The sequence below is a fragment of the Limulus polyphemus genome, unplaced genomic scaffold (genome assembly GCF_000517525.1).
Source record: "Limulus polyphemus unplaced genomic scaffold, Limulus_polyphemus-2.1.2 Scaffold266, whole genome shotgun sequence".
NCBI classification, from domain to species: domain Eukaryota; kingdom Metazoa; phylum Arthropoda; class Merostomata; order Xiphosura; family Limulidae; genus Limulus; species Limulus polyphemus.
The window spans coordinates 630708-655678 of NW_013665876.1; the positions used below are offsets into that span (position 1 = coordinate 630708).

At 33.0% G+C, this 24971-nt stretch overlaps 1 protein-coding gene across 4 annotated transcripts in view; it reads left to right on the top strand.

Moving 5' to 3' along the window:
• The window catches only part of LOC106456860, a 190621-nt gene that overhangs the window by 56433 nt on the left and 109217 nt on the right, over positions 1 to 24971 (top strand). For 2 of the 4 annotated variants that reach the window (XM_022382656.1, XM_022382654.1), the window contains exon 3: positions 14583 to 14687. The exons of 1 other annotated variant lie outside the window; for it this stretch is intronic. In XM_022382656.1, coding sequence (XP_022238364.1) covers positions 14583 to 14687 — 105 coding nt within the window. Of the gene's footprint in view, positions 1 to 14582; positions 14688 to 17587; positions 18235 to 24971 lie in introns of those variants that run through there. One more of the 4 variants, XM_022382657.1, reaches the window with a different exon arrangement.

The following is a 24971-nucleotide window of genomic DNA, read 5'->3' on the forward strand; positions in this document are numbered from 1 at the left end:
AAATTGAAAACAAACAAACAAACAAACTTTAGTTTCTATGTGCTTTTTATCGAATTAAAGTGTTATGGTCATCATCATCATCTGTAGGCAAAAAACTTTAGAGATCGAACTCTTTACCATGGTGAGATGATATAATTGATTGTTTGTGCAATTGATATCTCAAGACTTTTTGATGATAGGCTGGATTTAATTATGGTAATCATTACTAGAAAATTGGATCAAAATTGGATTTTTATCATGTTTAAATTTAAACCAATAAATAGTAGGAGTGCTTTATTTTTAGGTAAAATGTATGAATATGAGGTCGTTTAACGAGGAAATGAACTAAAAGCTGAGAATGATTACTGTTATAACGACGAGAGTTACGCTATGCACTTATTTGCTGAATGTTTGTTTTGAGATAAGGTGACATGTTGGGTAAAAAAATCATAATAACCAAGTTTGAACAAATAAAATATTTAACTAAGCATTCCATATTCGTTGTTTAAACCTCCGAAAACATTCTGAATATGTAAGCCACGTGTTTAGTAAAGACATATGTACATATCTATTATCGTACAAATATGTGCTTAATAAACATATTTTAATTTTAATCGTAATACCTTGTGCTTAAGTGAACATCTATGTTATTATCGTACAGACATGTATCTAGTAAATTTAAGTTTGTATGTTATGATAAGCCGTATGCTAACGTAAGCTCAAGTTTATATGTTATCATACAGCTATATGATTAGCATGCTTACGTATATATGTTATCGTACAGCTATCTGCTAATGTAAGCTAAAGTTTGTATTTTATCACACGTCCATCTGCTTTGTAAGTATACATTTCACTCTTCCCACAGCCTTGTGCTTAGTAAGCGTAGATTTTGGTGTGTCGTCATATTTTTCTATCTTAATTAAGCATACTTTGCATGACCTCTAAAAATAATTTTAAGAGTAGAAACGTTCAAGATCATCAGTAGTACAGTACCTGTAATATAAGTGAATTATAATACTCTTTTTATTTACACCCTTAAGCGATACAAATAAAAATATTTTCCAATATAAGTAAAGAAATAGAAAATAATAAAGTATGAAATTAGAAACTGTTATTTGTATATAGAATATTTTTAAGGGCAAAAAATATCGAAGAAATATGTTTTTTGAAAAGATGACTTGGAAAAGTCATTGCTGCAGGTACTTATTTTAATATGCACATTGGAATTTGACATAATGATTTTATGGTAAACTACTAAACAAAACATAGCCAGAGTTACTACGGGCATATGTTTTCAGTATAAGCGGAAATGCAGTTCTACGTTTTGTTGTAAGCAGACACTAAGTACATATTTTGTTGTGCTTGCTGTTGTCCAAGGAACAAAGAGGAAAAAATGGTAATCTAAGGCACGAGTATAGCATTCATTGACATTTAAATTAATTTCAGATTTGTTCAAGTCAATTGTTATCGATAACAGAAATCTGAAATAATTGTTGTTTGTTCACTTGTAGTTATGCAAAAATTAAGGATTGTTAACTCTTCTAATAAATAATTGTTCAAACTTTCACAGACTTTTTGATAAGCAAATAAGGAAAGTTGCTGTTTTCTAATATTCATGAAATATTACGCTAACTCCGAGGGTAAGTAAATGTACTATTTTCGCTGTTGTGGAATAGAAATGAAAAGAAATTCGAAGAATATGAAAGTTAAATAGTCTGTAAAAATTATACTTAAGTATACCAACTTGTAAGCATCTTTTTACCAAAATTTAGATTATAATTTAAGGGAACTCAAATTATTTTAACTTTTATATACTATTTATTTGCCTTTAATTTCGTTAGATGAATACAAACATAGTAGATAGATTTTCACATGTATTTAACCAAATGTTAAATCTTGTTAAACTTAATAGCTCATAATACTGTACGTGAAAGCACTAAATAAATGGCTTAATGAGTTTTATATAGATACAATCTGGGTTAATTAGTGAGAGGTTTTAATAAACGCGACTTTAAGCACATACATTAGCAACCTATTAGAGTTACGTTTTCACTCTATATCTTCATGTGCCAGAGAATATCTTTCGTTTTATTCATTTTTAGGCACGTTTCATATGCAAAGAGATAGATAGCAATTAAAAAACCGTTTAGAGTGAATACCAGAAGATGACGCTCTCAGCTCTACAAGCATCGAACACAATACTAGTAAGAATTTCAAGACATCGACCTTACATTCTTAAGCGATGACATGTTGATCTGAATATGGGTATTCTTTACCGCATTTGTTGCTTGGTTTCTCAAGTTTCAAAAGGCATACACTGGTGGATTGAAACAGCAGAGTTTAGAATAAGATATCGTAGTGTGTCGGTAAAGCGTTACGGGAGAAATACAGTTAGCCTTGACAGTACAACCGTGGTCGTCGGTAACATCTGCTACAATGTAATGTTTTCGGCTGTATTAAATGACGTTACTTCAGCTTCAACTACCAGCAACCAACCCTGTCTAGCTTGTTTCTCTGCATAGTAGGAATGTCTGACAGGAAATGAGATATTGGCGAAGCAGGGGACAACAACTGATCTAAAAATAAGAAGAACGATAGTCGGTTTTAATGATGAAACGACAGGTTTTGTATCCTAGAATTTGGTTCTTGCAATTCAAATCTTTAAAACCTGTGCCATGTTAAGAAGAACGCTTAGAGGCATATATCTTAAAACATACATACCTATTGTATCTTCGCCCATGAGATTCTCTTGTGACAGATGGTGGATAATCCGTATGAGGCCTGTCACAGAGTTCTTGTTAAAAAGAAAGGTTTACATTTTTCTTTACTGGCAACTAAAAACTATTTATCTCTCTTTAATTCGGCAGACTATACATATGCCTACGTTCTATACAGAGTGCAGTGCTAGAGATAAGTACTGAGAGAGAGGCTGTAATTCCTCGATAATGAGGTCGTCAATTTTACGCCCTGTTTCACTACCAAGAGCAGTATAAATCCCGGCCTTCAGTGTTATCAGACCAGTGGATGGTATACAACAGGAAATTTGGAGCTGAGATTTACAAACGACAATCGTTCAGGAAGAAAAGTGGGAACATTATATGAAATTTGCTTCTATTAAAAAATGTTAAAAAGAATTGTAGAACCTTATTGATGATAAAAGTTTAAATGGTAATGTTATTTCTCTCTAGGTCATTTGTTGCAAGTTTTCTCGAGTTTCGAAAAGTATTGGATCGACTGACTTAAAAACAACAACAACTTGTACTAAGGTTTCATTGTTGGTTTTATAGTTAGGATATCCATACCCCTGAACTGAAGGATATATTACAAAAAAGGCAGCATTACGAATCAGAAAACTATTTATTTTGTTACCTTAAGTGTCACCGGTTACAATTCATTTCCTTAGGTTTTAAATTTGAGATTTCTTTGCATTTGAAACCACATATATGACAAAATATAGATAGTTGAGAAAAGTATTCTATGAAATTTTGTAACTTGCATATCATATTTATATCAATGTTCTATATTTTTTCGAATGCAGTCGTAATAAAAACGTTTGAAACTACACAAACATTTAACCGAGTTCAAGTCCATTAGCTTTCATATATGTAGTAGTAATTCTTCCGTTTATTATTTCATATTTATCTTATTTCAATGAAGCATGCAAAACAATGCACAATTTATTTACATTAAATTCGTAAGTTAAAGGTTTCGTTGTAAACAAATAATGTTTTAACTATACGTGTGAATTGTAAGTAACATAAGCCCACATGGCTTATGGTACCACTAATATTCACCAACCAACATTTATATTATTGGAATATCTAATGATTTGTACGAACATTCATCAGCTAACCTGGAAGTCCTTCACTGCTGCTCAACTGCTTACTTTGTTAAGACTCTAAACTTTACAATGTGCGAAACAAAACAAAATTAAATTTTGAATCTTGTTAAAAGCAAATGAAATTAGATTACTTTCTTCCCTATGCAATTGACTGAAATATAGTTGTTGCTCATATGTGATTAAGTTTTCTGTGAGAAAGTGGCGTGGTTCATGCGTGCCTACTGCCTCAAATATCTAGTGAGACAAAGCAGCACGTGCGTCGTGCTTAGTACTGTTATACATACGTGTAACTATATATATATATATTGATCTATAGAGCCTCTATGGCAGGCCTCCTTCAAACAAAATTGCCTTATCCTAAAAACGAAGCCTTAAAATCCATTCAACGAGTAAAGTAATTTATGGTTACAAGAATGGGACGAGATTCAATCCATTAAAAGAGATGTGGACCGACGTTGTTTATGGGGTATCTGATAGGACGAAGATGTTAAATAGTTCAGGATGAAAACTAGAAAATAGCTTTTGATGTTATGAGTGCAGCATAAAACAGCTATTTATATTCCACTTTGTTACTTAGCATTCTGTGCAGACTGGATAACATCCTAGAGAGAAAGACGTTGCCAAATTATAGCCTCAAGCCTAATAAACAGTTTTCTTTTCCTCCCTAAGAAATGAAGAAAAATAACAACAAGCACTTATCCAAGATTTATAGCAACAGTTAATTGATGTAAGTTCTCACTTTTATCACCTCTGCTTATTATTTTGTCTGGAAAAAAGCATCTATCTTGACCAACATTAATCTAACTGAAAAACATGGATATAATTATATCAAACATGATTGTTTAATCATGAAATTGTTTATTAACATATAACTACCAAAGGTGAATGATATAAAATATATTTTTTAGATTTATTTTACTTTGTCAGTTTGATATAACGAGACAGTTATTCTATTAATAGTGTTTTGAATAGAAAATGTCGTGCCTTGAAATAGCAATACATAAAACCAGGTGGTTTACTGGAAAAACTAGTCGTGAAATGGTTGTTATTTGAATATAACAATTTCATTTACGCTGTCCATTAATATGACAGATGTTATTGATTTAGATCAAGATATTTTAATTGCTTTGATGCTGAGTTACAGTATGATAATGGTTTATGCTGTGTTTTGGAATTTTAGATAAACTCTTTGTTTTGAGTTTGCGACTCAGAATATTAATAGTGTAGGTAAACAGATTCTGATTTTAGTTCTGCTGTGCATTAATAATGCAAGATAAATAGACTGATTTCCATTCTCTTATATCGAGTTTTACTTAGACATCAAATGAAAATATCAAAAAGGGAAACATTTAATACGGCCTGAAAATTAGATGCGTTCGTTATATACATGTTTCACCTGTCCTATTGTGAAAATGCATGATTGTTTCAGCGCACTATTCGGGTAATAATCAAAATCATATTCAAATGTGACTAACTTCTGATTTGTAATTTTGATAGCCACTTCAGCTTTAATTCTTGCTTCCTTATAATTGTGTAAGAATCTTACCTGTTGTTGCCGAGGGAGGTATTCATATAAGTTCAGACTATTAGAGCTGTTGAAAGTTCGAAACTGAAGACACGCACGCGCACACGGATAAATGTTAACATATGATGATGTACCAAGGTACATAGTAAGAGGGTTTTTAATAGCTAAAAGAAAACTGATCTAAAGACTAAATAGGCTGTACAAGGTCATAAAATGTCAACTACATTGAGTAATCATTTCTATCTGTGCAGCTTGACCAATAGAAATTTCCAGTCCACTGCCCATATACTCAGTTAGACCAGACAGGCCGTACAAAGTTGTTACAGATCAACTACGCTAAGTAATCATTTCTATCTGTGCAACTTCTTCAGTAGAAATTTCAAGTCCACTGCCCATATACTCAACTTGATCTCAGAAGGACATCTGGGGTTATCGTTGACCAAATGATAAGAAATAGATTTAATGACTCCGGTTTAGAGTCTAGATGAGTCAAGATCTTATGTTGTTTTCATTGGCCGATGGGTTTATGTCTGGAGACCCAGTGATAAACGATATGTCCATTATAACATTGTTCAATATGATAAATCTATAATAGTGGGCATCCAGATCTTATTTTTATTAGTCAGCGATACACTAACGCGGTATTGGCCCCAGTGTAAGACTGTTTACAGATATAATTAGCACAGACTTTGTCCTGGTACAGGATAATGTGTATTCTTATAAGGTATGATTGCAGCGGAATTACTGTAAATATAAAGCGTTGTCTGACAAGAAGTCCTGATCTCAGTCTTACAGAACACCTTTAGGCCTTTCTTATAACCCATGCGTATGTCAACGCTTAACCTACCCTACAACAACAAAGAACTTGGCATTTTAACAAATGGGGGACGTTGTAGGATTTTCATAACGTCTTGCGGGAACACGTTAAAAAGTATATCCTACACATGCAGGAAATATTAACAATTTCTGAGTAGCTTTGTTAAACAAATGTGACTCTTGCAGACGAGTTCATTCAGTTAGACCCTAACTCTGTCCACTTTTAATATGAGAATACTCATGCTTCATGTGTTATAATTAATAATGTATACTGACAATGACACTGATTCATTATCTGCATGTATTTCAGTGAATAGATGTGCTCTTAAGTATAAATACTAATTCAACCCTATTGTTAATTTTTGAACAACAATTAAACTACAGATAAATCCTTTTCTCCATTTAATTTTTTTGTGAAAATTTTAATCTGTAAAAATAATGTAATCACGCAATTTCTGATTTTACCTCTCCAATGCTATGTGAAAATATTTCAAATACAGTATATATATATATATATATATATATTCTGCCTTTTTTATGGTCTAAAGTACGTAAAGGACAGTGAGTTAAAATAAAGTACCAGTTAGTTTCTGTTATCCTAGCGACTAGAGGCTATGATTTTGTGAGATGGTGAAACAAGCAATAAACACAATAGCACTGCAAAAAACAGATACATGGAAAATCTATTTTATCTTTGACATACGAATATTCTCAGTCACCTAGTACGTACAGCTGGATCTATTGACATCGTTATCGGCCAAGAAAACTGTTTATTTGTATGTACTCTACGTATTCTAACCTTTAGTATCTTCATAGTTAAAAGGTAAATAAATATTCTTTGAATTCTATGATACTTTATAGAAATACATGTAATAATAACCATCTTGATGACAATTTGAAAATTAAAATATTTCGACGTCGATTAAACTATTTCTAAAAACACAATATATTTTCTATCTCATTATAGCTGTGTTTGATTTTATTGTGTAATATTGTAATGTTGATCTATATCAATGCAAGTAGATTTGCGGAAGTGGTCAACAGTTCTTACAGTTATTGAATCTCTCAGTGAATTATGTTTAAGGCTCTTCCAAGAAAATGGAAAAACTTATGAAATATAACTATCGAAGTGTATTTCTGGAACTTCTTCTGAGGGAGTGGATGTATTGTAGAAACAAAGCAATATCTGTCTCTCTCTCTCTCTATTATTATTTTGCTTTCAAGAAAAATCGAATACGTTTACATTATTTACCATTCGTTGGCCATCTGGAAGTTCTCGTGTCAATATAAATAGCTTTGGTTATTATTTAAATCAGAAGTTTATTTAAATAATTAAATTTTCTGATCTTATCGAGAGAAAGTGTAGTATTTTCATCACAGGCCGTTATTATATGTATTTGTCAAACTCTACACAACAAAATTAAACATAAGTCGTGCATGCTAAATAATTCTAGTATGATTAACAGTAATGGGTGAAAAACTGAAAAGAAAAACCATTAAAAATAGGAAAACACAATGGGATGGTGGAAATGTTAAGGTCTTTAATAATGTTTTTAGAGAGGAACTATGAAATACTGATCATAGTATTTTAGTTTTCAGGTTTCATAATGAAGAATTGTTGTATCTGTATGAGTATTGAGAGGATGGTGTTCTATATTTGATTTTGTGGGGAAGAAGGAAAAACAATGACTGACTAAGTTTATTATAATACTACCAAATTCCTCAGACAACCAATATTTAGTTTGTTGTTTTTATGTGATATTATATACATTAAGCAAAATAAATAAATAACCATGAAAATTTGTATCATTACATCTAGGGAAATGAAACCATTGTTATAAAATAATGTAAGTCATTTTCCCTCCGCTATTATATGCGAATCAAGTATTTGATAATTGAAAATGTAATTTGAATTTTAATTATTCGTTATTTGATCGATGCTATACATTTATATATATGGAGGTCTCAAACAATATTTGTTTTGAAATGAATCACAGAGTTTAAAGTGTTCTAAGTTGTCCATGAAAGTAGGCTAGACTTCAACGAAAACGTCTGTTTGCTTAATTGGTGTGGAAAATCACTGGAAGAATGGAAGTAGACCAATTACAGCAAGTTGTTGTGAACTATCTACACGTGTCTTAAAGTGCCGTTAATTTTAACCATTGCTGAACCAATAGTTCAATTGCTCAGACACCTCGACAAGAAAAACAAACATCAACAACACAAACATACGACCGGAATTTGTCGTACACAGTTATTGTTCTCCTATTTTTTTCAAGCGTTATTTTCTTTACAGAATACTAATGAGCTTTAAGCACATTTTAATATCTGGAATAGTTGCAGATAGCATTGTCCATACTTAAAAAAAGAAATCAGTTATCCTGAAATGATATGTCGATTGGAAAACGTTTTTCCAAATGGATATCACTCAGAAACTTAATCTATAGCTAAAATAAGCCACACTCTTCCTTCTCTACGTCTGTTGAGAAGCCAACTATCAGAGATATTATCTCGGTAGACTGTAATATTGATTAGTGGTTTTAATTTTTGTTGTTGTTGTTCACGGACCATCTTTTATTGATTAGTGGTTTTAATTTTTGTTGTTGTTGTTCACGGACCATCTTTTTTATCTCGGTAGACCGTAACGGAATTTATACACTATACTGCCTCGTTCTTTCTGTAATTGTACAACCTCTCCACGAATCACCTGCAGGGGCCTCGGCAAATTACAGATTGAGAACTGCTGTAATAGGTGACATCATTATATCCACCAAAAATCTGTGTGTGACCAAAGTTGAAGATATGTTTCAAATTTTACACTGATTTTTGTCTAATATCATGAACAAAAAGATGGTCCGTGAACAACAACAACAAAAATTAAAACCACTAATCAATATTACAAAGCAGTTTAATTTTTTTATATTTGTTCGTTTGTTTGCGAAATGTTTTTCAAACTTTACGCTCTTTTCACATGAAACGTTCAGGTGTGCTCCAGAGAGATTCTAAAACACATTACTTTATTCGTTTTGTTATTTTGGGAGTTTGACAGTCATCTTAAGTTTTCACCTCGTTCCTCCCATAGTTTCGGCGAATGACCCACATGCACGCCGTCTCGCCATTCACATTAAGCCAACGAAGTAAAAAACATGCTTGGCATGAGTATTTTTGGTGATTTTCTTTTGTGTTTTACTTATTTTATACACTGCTATTGCCTCTTAACGTCGCAGAAAGATATATAATATTCTGTCATGGGCGAGATGGTTAGTTTCCGTGAAGCTGATGCCATGTCATTGCATGGTTTCATGAACCTTATCCACCCCTTGCTTTCTTGACTTTCCTTTTCCTCAGTTTCCCGAGAGTCGGTTATTGCAGGCTCTCATTGGTGATTGATTGAAGGCTATGTGTGTTAGGTATCCAAACCACATGACTATTTGGTTTTTAACTGGCTTTACTCCAACCATGTCTCAGGTGACCCTATTAATGATTTTTTTCCCTTCCCGTTTTATTTGCTGCCTTGTGTCGATCGTTTTCCCTTTATCTGTTTTTTTTTACTAATTCATGATCTATATCTTACATTGATAAAAAAAAGAGCTTAAATGAAGATTGTTTTAAAGAGTTTACGTTTAGTGTCCATTGATGTTGCTGGATGGGTGGAGCCAACTGGTAGCTAACATTGTTTATATTAAGACATTGTGTTTCTATCTCGTGATTATCTTCCATCTACTATAAATATGTTGCCAAAGTACTTGAACTGTTTGGTTTGGTTAAGGTTGTTATTGTTGACTTGAGGAACTTGGGAGATCGGCTGATGACCATCGTTTGTGATGTTGTTGCAATGATTATCATTCCATATTTCACACAAGATTAATTTAGTTTGTTTGTGTCTTCTTGGTGTCTGCAAAGAGAACCTCATTGTTTTCTTATGGTATAGGGTTATCTTGTTTGGTTATTCTGTACAGATAGATTTCGAACATTAGTGAGGATAACACACATCCTTGTATCACTCCTGATGCTACTTGGAACCACTCTGTAAGACCATTCCTTGTCCTGACAGCACTCTTATTGTCTCGTGTAGGACTCCAACGCTGCAGAGTAGCTGTCCCTTGATATAGTAATTCTCCATCACTGACCATAGCTTTTCTCAGTTCACCTGATCAAATAAATACCTTTCTTGATCGATAATTACCATGCTCAGGTCTTGTTTGATATTAGTTTTCTCATACAGCTGCCGTAGGACAAATATTGCCTACTTACATCATCTGTCCTTCCTAAATACAAATAAGACATCACTGAGCAGTACCTTCGTTAGTCATTCTACATGTCTATATTCTACACCTTCAACCGTCGCTATGTGCTTTATACATGCATATATATAATTCACATATATAAATATATATATACACACACACAGCTTCCGTCATCCACATACTTACACTTTTAAGCGTCGCTATGTAGCGTATATATATATCATGCTAGGTATATATCGTCTTCGAGATATCATTTTATAATAGCTATAGTTGCTAACACTATCATTTTAAATAAAACTAATATCAAACAGAGTTTAGTGATTATAGTCTATGCTCTAACGCCATCTTACATATGCGTGTAAACAAAGCTACTACAGCATTAGTAATCTCAGGATTATGTTGAAAATATATTCAATATTGAAATAACATTTTATTGTTGCATTGTTTTAAGGGTATGTTGTAAGTTGTTTAAAATACTTAAACTTTACTTTTTTTTAGATTACTCATGAGTCTTTAAGACATATGTATACTGGGCATTTTCTTGATATATGAATATATGTGTATATTTTTCAGGATTTTATGTGTAACTAATGTTGATACGTTGTAATTTTAGACATTTGTGTAACATGTTTGGCTTCATTTGAGATTATCCAATAGAAAATATATTTTAGAACTACAATTATGAGTTTGTAAATTTTAATAAGTGACACGCAAGTTGTTGGTCAATGTTCTTTTTACAAAATGAAAATCCATTTCTATTTAAGTCATTGCTTAATGCACAAATAGTGTATTACTGAATATAGATACAAATTAGATCTGACACAACAGATTCATTCTTACTTTGCTGCGAGTTTTCGTATATCTAGCTCCTCAGTGACTCAGTGGTAAGTCTAAAGGCTTATAACGCTAAAAACCAAGTCTCAATACTCATGGTTGGCAGAGCACAGATATCCCATTGTGTAGCTTTGTGCTTAACAATAAACAAACTGTATATATATTAAGAGGAAGACGCTATACGCAGCTTCAGAATACTAATTTGTTCTTTACTTATCACACCAAGTGTATCAGTTTCAATATAAAAACACTGGTTAATTTACACCATAGTGCTGCTTTCTGTGTTAGAAAAAAATCCCCTTCTGGTTATTACTATCATTTGGACATGCTTGTTTTTATGTTTCATATTGCTAAACAATTAAAGCACAGATAACAGTGAATTCTATTTCTGTTTTAAAATTATAACGTTCAAGTTCTGTTTGCTAATCCCTTCCCAAGGAATATGCAAATACAGTAACACCTGACAGCAACAAACTGTTCCTGCTTCAACGTTAGAATCTTTATTAGAAGCTAGAAGTGTATATATCCAACATTTCTAATACGATATTGTAATAGAATGTCGTAGACACTATGGGGACATAAAAACATAGTTGTCTTATTATACTTGATTATCATCGGAATTATCTTCTCGTTTCTCCATCGTCTATAAGAATAACCGAAGAATCTTATAAACCTCCATTGGAATTTTTCGAACTTAGATGTTCCCTGAATTCAAATATTACGTAGTCTACTCTAAAGAAATTTAAAAAGTCGAATACTCAAATCTTAAATGTCCTGCACGTAAACTTCGCAAGAATATCTTATAACAGATATAATACACGTTGTATAACAAAGTTTCAAATCGTTGATATTTTGAAAAATGATATGGCTCAGTAATTCCATTCGTAACTGTTGTCTTCCAAATCAAAGAAAACTTTATTGAAAATAAGCGGGACCCCCCCCCCAAAAAAAAGAAATCTGGTTTAGCAAACTATGCAAATTGTATACATTTTATTAGATTTGAATGAGTTCTTTTTTTAAAGAATTAGTTGATGTTGAATGGTTTCGCGAATGTAGTAAAAGATTACAGAATGCTTCCGTATTTGTTGTTAATTAGTTGAAACACAAAATTTTATCTTTTGCTATAGCTTTCAAAAATATATATATAAAGTGATTTTAAATTTATACGTGTGATTTTAACGCTCATTTCAGTTTTTAATCAAATAAGTGTAAAAATTTAAACTCGAGAACCTTTAGTTTAGGTTTTTCGTAAAATCTGCCAGGGTTTATCGCGATGAAAATCTATGTATAAGAAAATTGCGTATCATAGAAAATATAGTAACTGGAAGGTCATATTTTAATGCATTGTTATGGAAATATATTTTCCAGAAAGCTCCATTATTGTGTATTTGTAAAGATAAAAGTGAAAGCAAAATCACGGTTATCAAATATTGAAATAAACGAATCATAATTTAAGTGAATCAGAGTCATATTGTGACTCGAACAAATTGCATGTGTGTACATCAAGTACGATTACATACTTTAAATGCTTGTGCTGTGCCATTGTTCACTCTAATTACCATGGAAATTCACTGAGTAAAATTTGCAAGTTTCTATCTAGAATTAAAACTATCTTCAATATATGTTTGGGGTATTCTGTATTAAAGCTATTTATTATTCTCTTAGCTACCCAGTAAGGTCATAGCAAAACGTATTTGACAAGTTTATTTGAACAGTTTTTATTTACCAATGGGCTTATTTTCTCTCTCTCTCAGTAATTTGTAACTCCTATAAACAATACTTATTTATTAAATGTATTTTGTTTTTGTTTTTCCAGATCATTTAAAATCCAAGGTAACTGTCCTATAAAGTAATTGTTTATTTGTCCTTTGCGAAACACTTTATGATGTGGGCCGGGTGTAACCTAGTGGTTAGTCTACTCGAACTGTGAATCCGAGGTTTCTTAGTTCCTGTACTGTTATAGCAGAAACGCTTTTCGCACTTAGGCCACTATTCGATCGTACGAGATCTGGCGATAGGTGCTGTTGACTTGCTGCCTTTCCTCGAGTCTACCAAGTCAACATTAGTGACGGCTATGTGCATAGCCTTTGTTTAGGCCCGCGCGAAAATTGTAATGGGATTTTATACACTATGCTGCCGTTTCCTTTCAGTAATTATGTAACATCTCAAACGAATCACCCACCTGAATGGAGCTTGCTAACCACAGATTGATAAACGAATCACCCACCTGAATGGAGCTTGCTAACCACAGATTGATAAATGAATCACCCACCTGAATGGAGCTTGCTAACCACAAATTCATAAATGAATCACCCACCTGAATGGAGCTTGCTAACCACAGATTGATAAACGCTGCTCTAATCTATCAGTTTATAATTAGGGTGGACTATTCGCAGATAGCCAGCCCTTGAGTAACTTTGCGAAATTCTGAAACAAACTATTACAATGTCAAACTGCTATTAAAACACTGTATGAAATTGAAAAAAATTCTAACACTATAAAATGTTTTTTCCGAAAGTTGGAGGTCAGGCTGCAGATCGGAAGGTTCAAGACGCGATGTTTCTGAATACACAGTGACAGTCAATTCCTTTATTAGGTTTCAGGAGCCAGACAAAATTCTTGTGGCGATAAGTACTTCATATCCAGTCCAATGAGGCGTTTATCATAATACCAGGATTCATCGTGCCGGTTAAGATACAACATACGAGGCACTATTTACATCATCAGTTGCAAGAATAACAATGAACAGCTAAAGTTTCTTTTTTTTTCAGCTACATACACAGCAAATTTAGTATACAGCGCGCGCATGTAGCCAACTACATATAAGCGCGCGCATGTAGCAATCAATATACGCTCCTGCGTGCGCATGGACCAATATATGCACCTGTACCCAAATACGCATATGCACGCGCATGTACCAATATCCGAATACGCGTTCGCATGTATTCAAATACGCACCTGCACGCGCATATACCCAAGTATGCATATGCGTGCGCATATACCTGAATATGCGCCTGTACGCACATGTACTCAAATACGCACCTACGCGTTCATGTACCCAAATATGCATATGCGCACGCATGTTCCAATATACGCACCTGCGCGCGTAATTACCCAAATACACACTTGCGCATGCATATGGTTGTAGTCAAGATGATTATACAGACAATCAGTTTAATAAGGTTTTATAGACAATCAGATAAATAAGATGGTTGTAGTCGAGCCAGTAGAGATGGTTTTATAGACAATCATATTAATTTAATTCCGAAGATCGTGAATTTCGTTTTCTTATCTCACATCAACTCGTCTTTATTTGTTTTGTATCTTGTCTAATCTACAGGGATTGAAGGTCTGCAGATCGGGAGAACAGGAATTATTTGCACGGATTAATGAAGTAGAAGACACGACGGAAAACGTGATGGAACTTCGAGATAAAAATGATGAGGTGAGTAGCGAGATGCAGACCTGCCGTTTCTAGGCAACCCCCTTATTGGTTGTTAGTATAACAACTTTGTTGTTACTTATCATGGTAACATCGGAGTCTCCTTCTGTGATTTCTGTTTGTTAATTGTAAGATGGTGTAGCAAAGAAAATTACTTGGTTGTTAAACAGGAAATCGTTCTTGTTGCCGACAGTCTAAAGGGCCTAAAGAAATACTCTATGTTTAGCTCTTAGAAAGTTGGGTTGACACATGACGTCACCACGTTCTTATTTTCCCCCACGGATACTCGTTTATAGATAAATATAATCCAAGAAGTGGAAAATATGAAACGAAAAGCAAATGTTAAGAACTGTTATCTGCGAAATCACATCGCACCACAATGCTGTCCTGTAATAATAAAACAGTTGTATGCAGCTGTATGGTCAATTAAAAATAAACATTTCAATTATATGACTGCTTCTAATGCTTATTATTTCGATATATATTTGATGTTCATTATTTTTACTCAAAAGAAAAAAAAATAGATATTTCATGACTCGTTATCATTTTCTATAAAACCTCAACGTTTTTAAAATAGTTTGACACTGCACTGAAAGCATAAATTATTTTGATTAGTGTATTATTTTTAATGTTTTTCCTGAAATACGTACTGTGAAAGGTTGTAATGTTTGCCAAGCTATGGCTTCAAGTGAATTTTTAGATATATATAACGTCGTATTAGAAGTTGATACCTTATATAATGCAACTTATATTATTCTTAAAGGCTTCTATGTGTCATGCGCAAAAAAAACAAACAAACTATAATGTTTAGAATTCTTTGTATTTTGGTATAGATTATTAACTTTACGTCATCGGATTATATGACCTCAAACTTTGTTCTATTTCCAACATTTACACATTAATACATCAGGCATTCAATCTAATTATTTAGGAAAACTTTGCTTCCTGTCGTTGAAATCAATTCAAAGTTTGTTCGAAAGTTATGTATAACTTGTTTTCAGTGGACCATCTATGTATTTAAAAGTGTTTTATTAGTTGAAAAATAAACCCTTCGATATCCATTGTATTAGGGTAAATGTTTTTAAACAAAATATCAAGATTCACTGCAAAATGTCTCTTTGAAAGATTAATTACAAACATGAACATTATAAATAATAAATAAAATGTTTCAAAGTTCAAATATAGAACGGTCCCTATATATCCATTCACGATGAAAGAATTCTTTATAATCCTCTGTCTTCTTACAAAATTGGAAACATTTTTCTGACTACAGAAGGTAGTCTCTATTTTTAAATATACTGATGTAGAAGGATTTATTTTTCAAAAAAATAACGTTAAGACGACAGGTTATAGGTTACAAAAATCGTAATCAATAAAATAATTCTTGACATATAATTTTTTTTTTTTTGCTTGATATAACAACATGTTTCAAGTTACCAAGAAATGAAATTCCCCAGTTCGGCAAGGACCAGCTACAGCATATTAAACCTTGCAGGATTTTAACAAGAAATTAGAAGAAAATATTCCTCTTCTGATGAACTTAACAACAAAATAAAAGACTAAAAAAGATCCACCAAATTGTTTAACATGCTTCATATGAGCAGAATAATTAAACTAAGTTTATACTGATAGTTTATGTTAGTCTTTGGAGAATAAAACCTTCGGGTGAAAATCAAGAAAAATCCACCTTTGATCTAATGTGAGAAATTAACATAAAATGTTAACATAAGTTAACCAAATGGAATCACTTACAAATATAGGTTCGTACCGCTAAGTGTTACACGCTCTCTTTCTCTCTCTTTTGTTTACAAATAGATCAATACGTATGCTGACAATCAAACTTTTAGAAATGACATTATTCATTTATAGCTGGTACCATACAAGAGTTTATAAAGAGGTCATTTGCATCCTGTATAGGTACAACAGAGATTTTTAGCCGCGGCATAACGGCTCATAGAATGGCTCTGAGTTTTTTTCTTTTTTTCAAGTACAAACTTTTATCTCATAGTCCCGTCATCTCTTAACCGATTTGAGATATAATTGCAGTTTTGGAATCAGGAGGTCAAACTCTTTTGGTTGATGTATTTGACCATGCCTAAAGTCTCATAGATTAATCTATTCTAATCCTATATAAAATAATTTCAAATGTCGCGGCTATTGAGGATTCCCTCTTGTTTCCATTGGATGGGCCGCAGAACCGTATATATTAACCAAGTTGAGGCAAGGTTGTTGTCTTCAACATAAAACACTGGACAAATAAGACATTCAGACCACTCTTATAGTACTGGTGTAGACGAATTTTATTTCGTATGTATAGATAAGTCTATATGATTAAGAAGATGAAGGGGTGGCCTTCTTTTTGGCTTTATTTCAAATATATATTAATATTCAGGTTTGACTGGTAATTCTGTGAACCCAGCGGGCCATTTAAAGCGATGTTTAAATTCCCCACAAATTAGTAACTGAACATAACTTTATGTTTAGGTCCTTTTCAAAACTAAAAAAGCATATTTAGTACAATACGATGGAAGTCTTAGACGCTTCTATAAGTAAACCACTTTAAGATTCCATGTGCCATAACGCACAATCTACTTTTATACTAAAGATTGCGTTAGGTTTCTAATCAAAACAACAAGGAAGATTATTTTCTGATTTTTTTTACAAATAACTTCTCTAAATGTCAATAAAGTATGCAATTATAAGATACTTGTATGTTTAGGAAAAGTTTAAGGCTTTGTTTTAGAAAAAAAAATAGATATATATACATCAAAAATAACTCGTAGCTATATTTACTTCCGCCTGAAAAAGCGATAAGATGAAGACAACGTCAAATTTGTGAACGTATACTCCCCATTTTTAAGAATGGACTCTTCCAAATCAGAGTCTTTACAAACGTGTAGGTTTGGGGTTACCGGCAACACTAGGAACTCAGCACTTTGTCTGGAATACGTCGTGTGGCATGACAGAAGATCACGTTGTGTTTGATCCAAGGCTGTCAAAAAAAGAACAACAACAACAAAAAAAGGTCTTCAACTGAAAGGTATCAACTGAATGTCCCAACTACTCATATTACCCAAGAGCTTAAGACTTGGCATTTGTTTGCAAACTTTTACCCTGTTTGATGACAGGCACACGTGGGCGGTTTCAGTGATGGATTTACCATAAAACATTAGTGTCAAAAGCAGTTCAGATTTCTGTCGGTCATAGCCTCGAACACCGGAAGAACCGTGACTTTCAGTGTTCATTAATATACAGTTATCCCAGTACCGTGTTTCTAATTTACCGCACTTTTGACAAAACTAAACATAGTGGTCCTTATAATTACACAAATAACGATCCTGATGTACTCTGTTCATGCATACAACTTTTTTTTTCCACTAATCCGTTTGCTTTTCTCATTGAAAAATACTTATAAAAAGATCCTTTAAATCCCCAATAGTTTTATTTGTATCTGTCATATCCCAGTGGAAAAAAAAGGATTTATTCAAAGAAAGAGGATGAAGTGAAACAATGTAGCAAGAAAAAGATAAAATCTTGGATGCTTAACAAGGTAGGATGTAGATTTAGTGTTCTAGTTCTATTTGAAAGAAGTGTGGATCGGTGATATATTCTGAAATATGTAAATGGCGTGAGCTGTAGTTTATTACCGGTTTCTAAGTGTGATATATAACCTTCTCACATCAAGATTAAGAAGTTCAGGATTACTTCATCACGGAGAACAGGTTTCTTGTAGAAGCGAAGTTAGATATACCTAAAGATAAATGTTTCATGTAATTCAGACATTATTCAGAGCAGTAATACATCGTACTTACGAAATGGTCAAGGAAACATTTATTTTATTTTTTTTGCACTTTCAGCGAAATACTGTTTCTCGTCACAATGTTTAACAGGCGTAGCTCAAACAAACAGATCTTATTACCAAAGCATTTGGAAAGAGATAATTTTGGTACTAATATTTCCGCTATTCCAGTGATAATTTATTAGACTTCCTTTTTTTTCTTGTTGATTTAAGGCGGTTAAACACCTTAGTTATATAAGAGTCTACAAAATTACATGTAGTGAATATCCACGAGCACCTGTGATGTAAATGATAACTTAGTTTTTAGGTTTGAGGTAATCCTTAAAAGTTACAACAGTTATCTGATTACTGGGATAAATCTGACATTTGGATGCATATTATGCTTTAAATTATAAATTTGAAGCAAATGTTTATGCAATTAATCAGTAAGTAAAAGTTATTGGCGACACCTCCTCAGCGTTATCTGAAACAAATTAATTGTTTGGATGAAATAACTTTTGAAAACAGTGTTAAAAACATTAGAACCTAGATGACGTTTCAAGTTTTGTGTCAATAAATTGGGGATATTGAAACTTCACCATGTTTTTGATATAATATTTTAATAAAAATGCAGGCTGTGGGCAAATTATACCGAATCAGAGTTAAACATGAAGATATTCGAAGTTAACTGTTTCAAAAATTTTAAATGTTCTAGAATTTGTGTGGATAGAGCCAGCAATGTCAGTTGAGATTTCATTTAGAGGAGAGGAACAAATTCTCAAATCTCTCTAAAGTAAAAATGCAAAAATGTGTGACCTGGCATTGAAGTATACTATAGTTTTTAAGAACACACAGAGTAAAAGTTGGATTGCACTATAGTTTTTACAGCACACACGCAGTAAACACGAAAATCTGAGTTTTCTGGTATTCTTGAAGGGGGAAACTGACCCTCCTTCACTACCCAGAATCAGTGTCCTTGGATAGTGCTCATATCTGAACATTTTTTTCAATGTAATAACAAATTAGTAATCTTAACTTTCTTATCTTCAATTTTTCTTTACTTGTTAAATTGTGACAAAAATAATTTATTAGTGTAATTGTAAATTATGAGCTGTTTAATTTGTTTGTTTGAAATTAAGCACAAAGCTACATACTGGGCTATATGTGCTCTGTCCACCACGGGTATCGAAACTCGGTTTATAGCGTTGTAAGTCCGCAGACATACCGCTGTGTCACTGGGGGTATCTGTTTAGTTAAAGAACATTATGTGCACGTAGCTGATTAAATGTGTGAACGCTCTGATCTGCAACAATCAAAACTTAAGTGTTTATGGTGAACCTTCGAAGACTTAAGTAGTTTTTTGGATAAGAAAAATTAGCATAACATTTTTAAAAAAAGGATTACTAACTTCAAATTACTGAAAAAATCGATCGGGGATCCCATTCTCAGAGAGAAAAAGCTATCACAATTCAGTTACAAGTTTAAAATCATTTTCTAAGTCAACGTGTTTTGTATGTCTATCATTTTATGAAGATGTAAGTTATACTTCTTAATAATAATTTGATATAGTATAGTACGCAGGTACTCGCACGGTACTCGCAATAGGGGCGACATTTATTTCAATGGCTTCATGTGGATGGCAGGACAGTGTGCATGTATGTCTTTCGTCGATCTAAGGTACGAGGAAAATTGATATAACTGTCAAAATGGTAAAAATGAGAAAATAAATCAAGCAAGGCAGTTCTAGATAACCTCCTCCGTATACCCAAAAATCCCTGAAAGTTTCATTTTGGTCTGAACTTTAGTAATTGGAATATTTTCGACACTGACATATAAACTCAAAGTTGTTTGTAATATATATTTTGTTCAGCTCTTGTTTTCTCAAGACAGTTATGGGAAGGGGGTTAGCCAGGTTATTTTAATTGTTAAAAGCACCTTACTTGCAGTACATTGGATTAAATTATTCATTTAGCTCTGATGGTAGGTAGATCAGTTGGCGCGAGCCAATTTTTTGAAGTAGACTAATTTTCGTTTGGCTGGAATCGAACACGGTTATTCTCACACGCCAGTTGAGCTTCCTGTTATATCTTACCAACTTCTAATAAGGTACTTTTTTGACAATTCACACAGGCGTTAGAGCATAAAACAAATTATGCACCAATTTAGCGTTTTTGTTTCCCATGTTTACGCTTCCTATCCATTTTAATGTTTTCTATTACATGCGTCCTATAGATTTTAATATGTTCTATTACAAGTGCAATTTTATGCATATGGAAACATGTTAATAAAACTATACTTAATTTATGATATATCATGTTTCATTCTCAAATTGTCATTCAGAAACATTTATTAAACTTATGAACACAAGTTGTCATCTGATATATTTTGAACTGCCAGTGTTAGGGCCATAGAAAAACACGCGATTTGCGTGAAAGCTGTTTTCATGTTTTTACGAAGAATCTCTCTTTTGTAAATATTGGTGCTGTAAAGTAAACTCAGAACTTGTTCTTTGTTTCAAACGTGATGTGGATGAAATGATTTTGTACTGTTATTCATAATGATGTAAATGTTATAATCTAAAAGTTAAAATCAATAAACAACAGGATAGTCAATGAAACATTTGCTATAGATGGCATTAATAATAATTTCTATCTTAAGTTTTCATCGAAGACCAGAAATACAATGAATAGTTGCGGATTAAACAATCAGGCATTTCTATATCCTGAAGTCAACTGGGCGATTTGTCAAGACAAAAAAAAAGTATTTTTATCTACGTATGTTAACCGCAAAATTTAATATCTTTACTGAAATTCGGATAATGAAAGCATTATTATCTCTGCAGTATTTTTTCAGCCCCCCCCCCCCAAGTGGCATGTCTGTCGACTTACAACGCTAGAAACTGGATTTCGTTCCCCTTGGTGGGCAGAGCACAGATTGTCCATTGTGTAGCTTTGTGCTTAACTTCAAACAAACAAACAAATTATTTAAGGATTAGCCCATGATCAAACATTAATACCAGTCCACTATCAAACTGTAAAGTTAGATTCAATACTGTGTTCATTGTTCTTCCTTCCAATTGAGAACAGTGGGAAAATCCTCGTTACCAAAACTCCAGAGAAAGTGAAAAAAAAAAGAAATGAGCTTTGAAATCAATTTTCTCAAGTCGACCTGTTTTCAAGTCTTCCATGGGTTACACAAGAAAGTCCATTTGCAAACAACGTTTTCAGTGTATACGTGTAAAAATTGTTTTTTCAGTTCCTCGGCGTGTACTTTCTGAGAAAGGAATATTTCATCCTGCTACTGCTGACACTGTTTTGTGTATTGTATTTCTTATGTATGTATGTATAAGTATTTTACCGTAAGCGAAAATATTACTTATCCTTAGTTTCTATGTTTCCTAAAGTGACTCTACTACCATGTATCTATAAATCTGCTTTGGGCAAAATACAAAATTGTTCTGAAATATATCTATATACAGGTCCTTACGAAGAATGTTTGAAAGGAGGATCAAAAGCCAACACCTATTGTGCAAAGCACAATCAGCATCCAAAGCATGCTAGTGCTACGAGGTCTGGGGGCATGCCCCCCAGAAAGTTTGTAAAAGATAGGTGCTAGAGATTATATCTGGAGGCCATTTTACATGAAATATAGCTTAAACAATTGCATGGCTGTTCACATAAAATCTACAAACCTCCAATGAAAATTCAACAAATCATCATTCTGTTGTAACACTGCGTGGGAAGCTAGACTTAAATTAACATATATATGTATTTTTTTATTATAATAAAGTACTGTACTATGTACATACAGAGAAGTTATTAATTGTTAAATTATATTACTAGTTTAAACAACTCTGTACAACAATAGTATATTAGCTATTTCAGTCATTGGCTATCATATACATACATGTATGCACTACTGAAATAACATGTTAGCATACTCCATTTTTATGGGGTGCTTTTCCATAAATAATTTACATACAGTTTCAGTGTGGATAGTAGTGTCATAATGATTATGTATTAAAGCTAGAACACTCATTCTTTCTTCAGTTTGTGTACACCTCAGGTAATTATTCAAACGACGGAGAGCAGACGCCGAACGTTCTCATGAACATAAGCTTAGTGGCAGTGTGGTAAAGATTTTCAATAACATAAAGCACGTTTTTAAGCAGTCAGGCAGTATCTGGAGCCTGTCCTGGAGAAGTATAGAAAGCCATCTTTTCTTGCTTCATCAGAGGAATGTAGACTATGTAGAAAATGTTAAATACCATAAGCAGCTGCTCAATAACTATATAAGCATAATATTTTTACACCACAAAAATAGAGGATTCAGATTCTTAGACTAATCTTGTCTGATTGAATAGTGATAGTTGACCGTCACTCTTATAGCTCAGCCACAGTACCAAAATGCGAGGCACGTGTTTGCTGCAACTGCTCGCGAACGACATTTCTTCGGATTCGGCTAAGCATCAGGCCAAGCATGGCCATAATCCAGACAGTAGAAAACTTGAGTACATACAGTAATTGTAAAAAGGCAGTTATCAAACGACTTTATACGTGTTTGCAATGAAAATTAACTGATTAGGAAATATTTATTTCATTAATCACAAATTAAATGTAATGCATAAATACATTGTGGTACACTTATTTCTATTGAAGTGTGGAGGACCGTATTATTATGGTTTGAGTTATTTACAAAATACCTTACACGCTGCAGCTAAGTTGGTAGAATGAAAGTTTGGAATATGAAATACCGGATTGAATCCCGATTCCGTGAGATCCAAAAGTAAGACTACCACATTGAAAACTGACGACTAACGCAGCTCCGTCGTGATCCTCGGGTTAGTTCCGAGGACAGAACGTGTTCGTGTGAAGGAGGAATGAGATAATTTGAGTTAATACCATTTACGTTATTGGGTTAGGTTACGCTACGAGTAGGATAAGATTAATATCTCCCACCAACCAGTAGTGAATGACAAGAACAACAAATAAACTTCGTTCCAACGTTTCGATGTTTTCATGTATTTGCTATACAGGGTGTGTGTATTATATATAGATGTATAATTATATATATATATATATATATATATCTATTAACATTTTGTGTGTATTACATACCTTATATCATTCATTTTCGTAACTGTTTTATTTCCTCAGTCTAGTCTTTTTTAATTTTGCTTGTTTGTTTGTTTGTTTTTTAATTATGCACAAAGCTACACAAGGGCTATCTGTGCTCTGCCCACCACGGGTATCGAAACCCGGTTTCTAGCGTTGTAAGTCCGCAGACATACCGCTGTGCTACTGGGGGGCTTTTAATTTTGCAATCATAGTTGTAATACGTCTGTCAAGTATAATAGCTGTATGCATGGGAGCCCGCAGGAAGGGACAAGGAGGATTTTTAAAAAGAAAAAATTACTAGATATATAAAGTTATTCTTCTATGTTATTGGAAAAGCATAAGATATTTGTATTTCGATTTCATAATTTTTCCAAACTTGAGTTACTTGACCCCTCTCCTAATTTTTTCTTTTTTTTTGCGGGCGCCCTTAGCTGTCTTGTATATGTCGCTTTATACAACATAGTTCTTTTAACAGTTATTTTAAGTTGTCTATATCATTTTAACTTAGCCCGATGAAGGCGAAATGTACGATTACAAAAACGTCGAAATGTTTTTTTTCTTGTTGCTTTTAAATGTAGTTGATATCAGATAAGACTAATGGTTGCTTGCGCTCTTTATAAAAAATATTTACTAGAAACAGCTGTGGGATTAACCCTGTACTAAAGCGTGCGAAAAACATTGATTTTTATCCTGCTTGCAGTAGCTGAAGAAATGTGATTGCCACATCACCAGAGAAAATTTCCCTTACATTAATGTCGTGTTATCACGAACTGATTGGGTGAGTGAACTATTCTAAGAAGTAAACACGTAGTTTACTTAAACCTTAAGAATTACAAATACCTCGAACATCTTACTTAACTTACTGTAGTTGTACTTGTTTTTCACTCCATAAAAAGGTACTTTGGGAAATGATGAAGAGATGCAACTAGGATATAGACTTCATCAAATTGCGTGGTAATGAAGCATTTAATATCGTAAGAAAACGGTAATGGTATTTGTTAAAAAAAAATGTTTCTCTTTCATAAACTTGATTTATCAAACATTATGAATATCAAAGTTCTTATATGTTGGTTTAGTTACATAATTACTTGCCGTGATACTATATATTAATGTGATGTGAGCATCACCGCACTAACAACAGCGGCTGTTGACTAAGTTATACAAATTGTCCATAGAGAGAATTTCAGATAACAACAGGTTTCAAGAAATAAGTTCATCCTTTAAACTGATACAAAAGCAATGTACCTCTTTATGTATCCCAAAGTTTGTATCTTCCCTTTGAAAATTACACTTTTATGCTGTAATTCCAAAGGTAATAACTACTTTATCAGCAATTCTTACAATCCCCCAATATTGCAAAAGCTCGTTAACCTTCTCTTATCTTAAGAAACA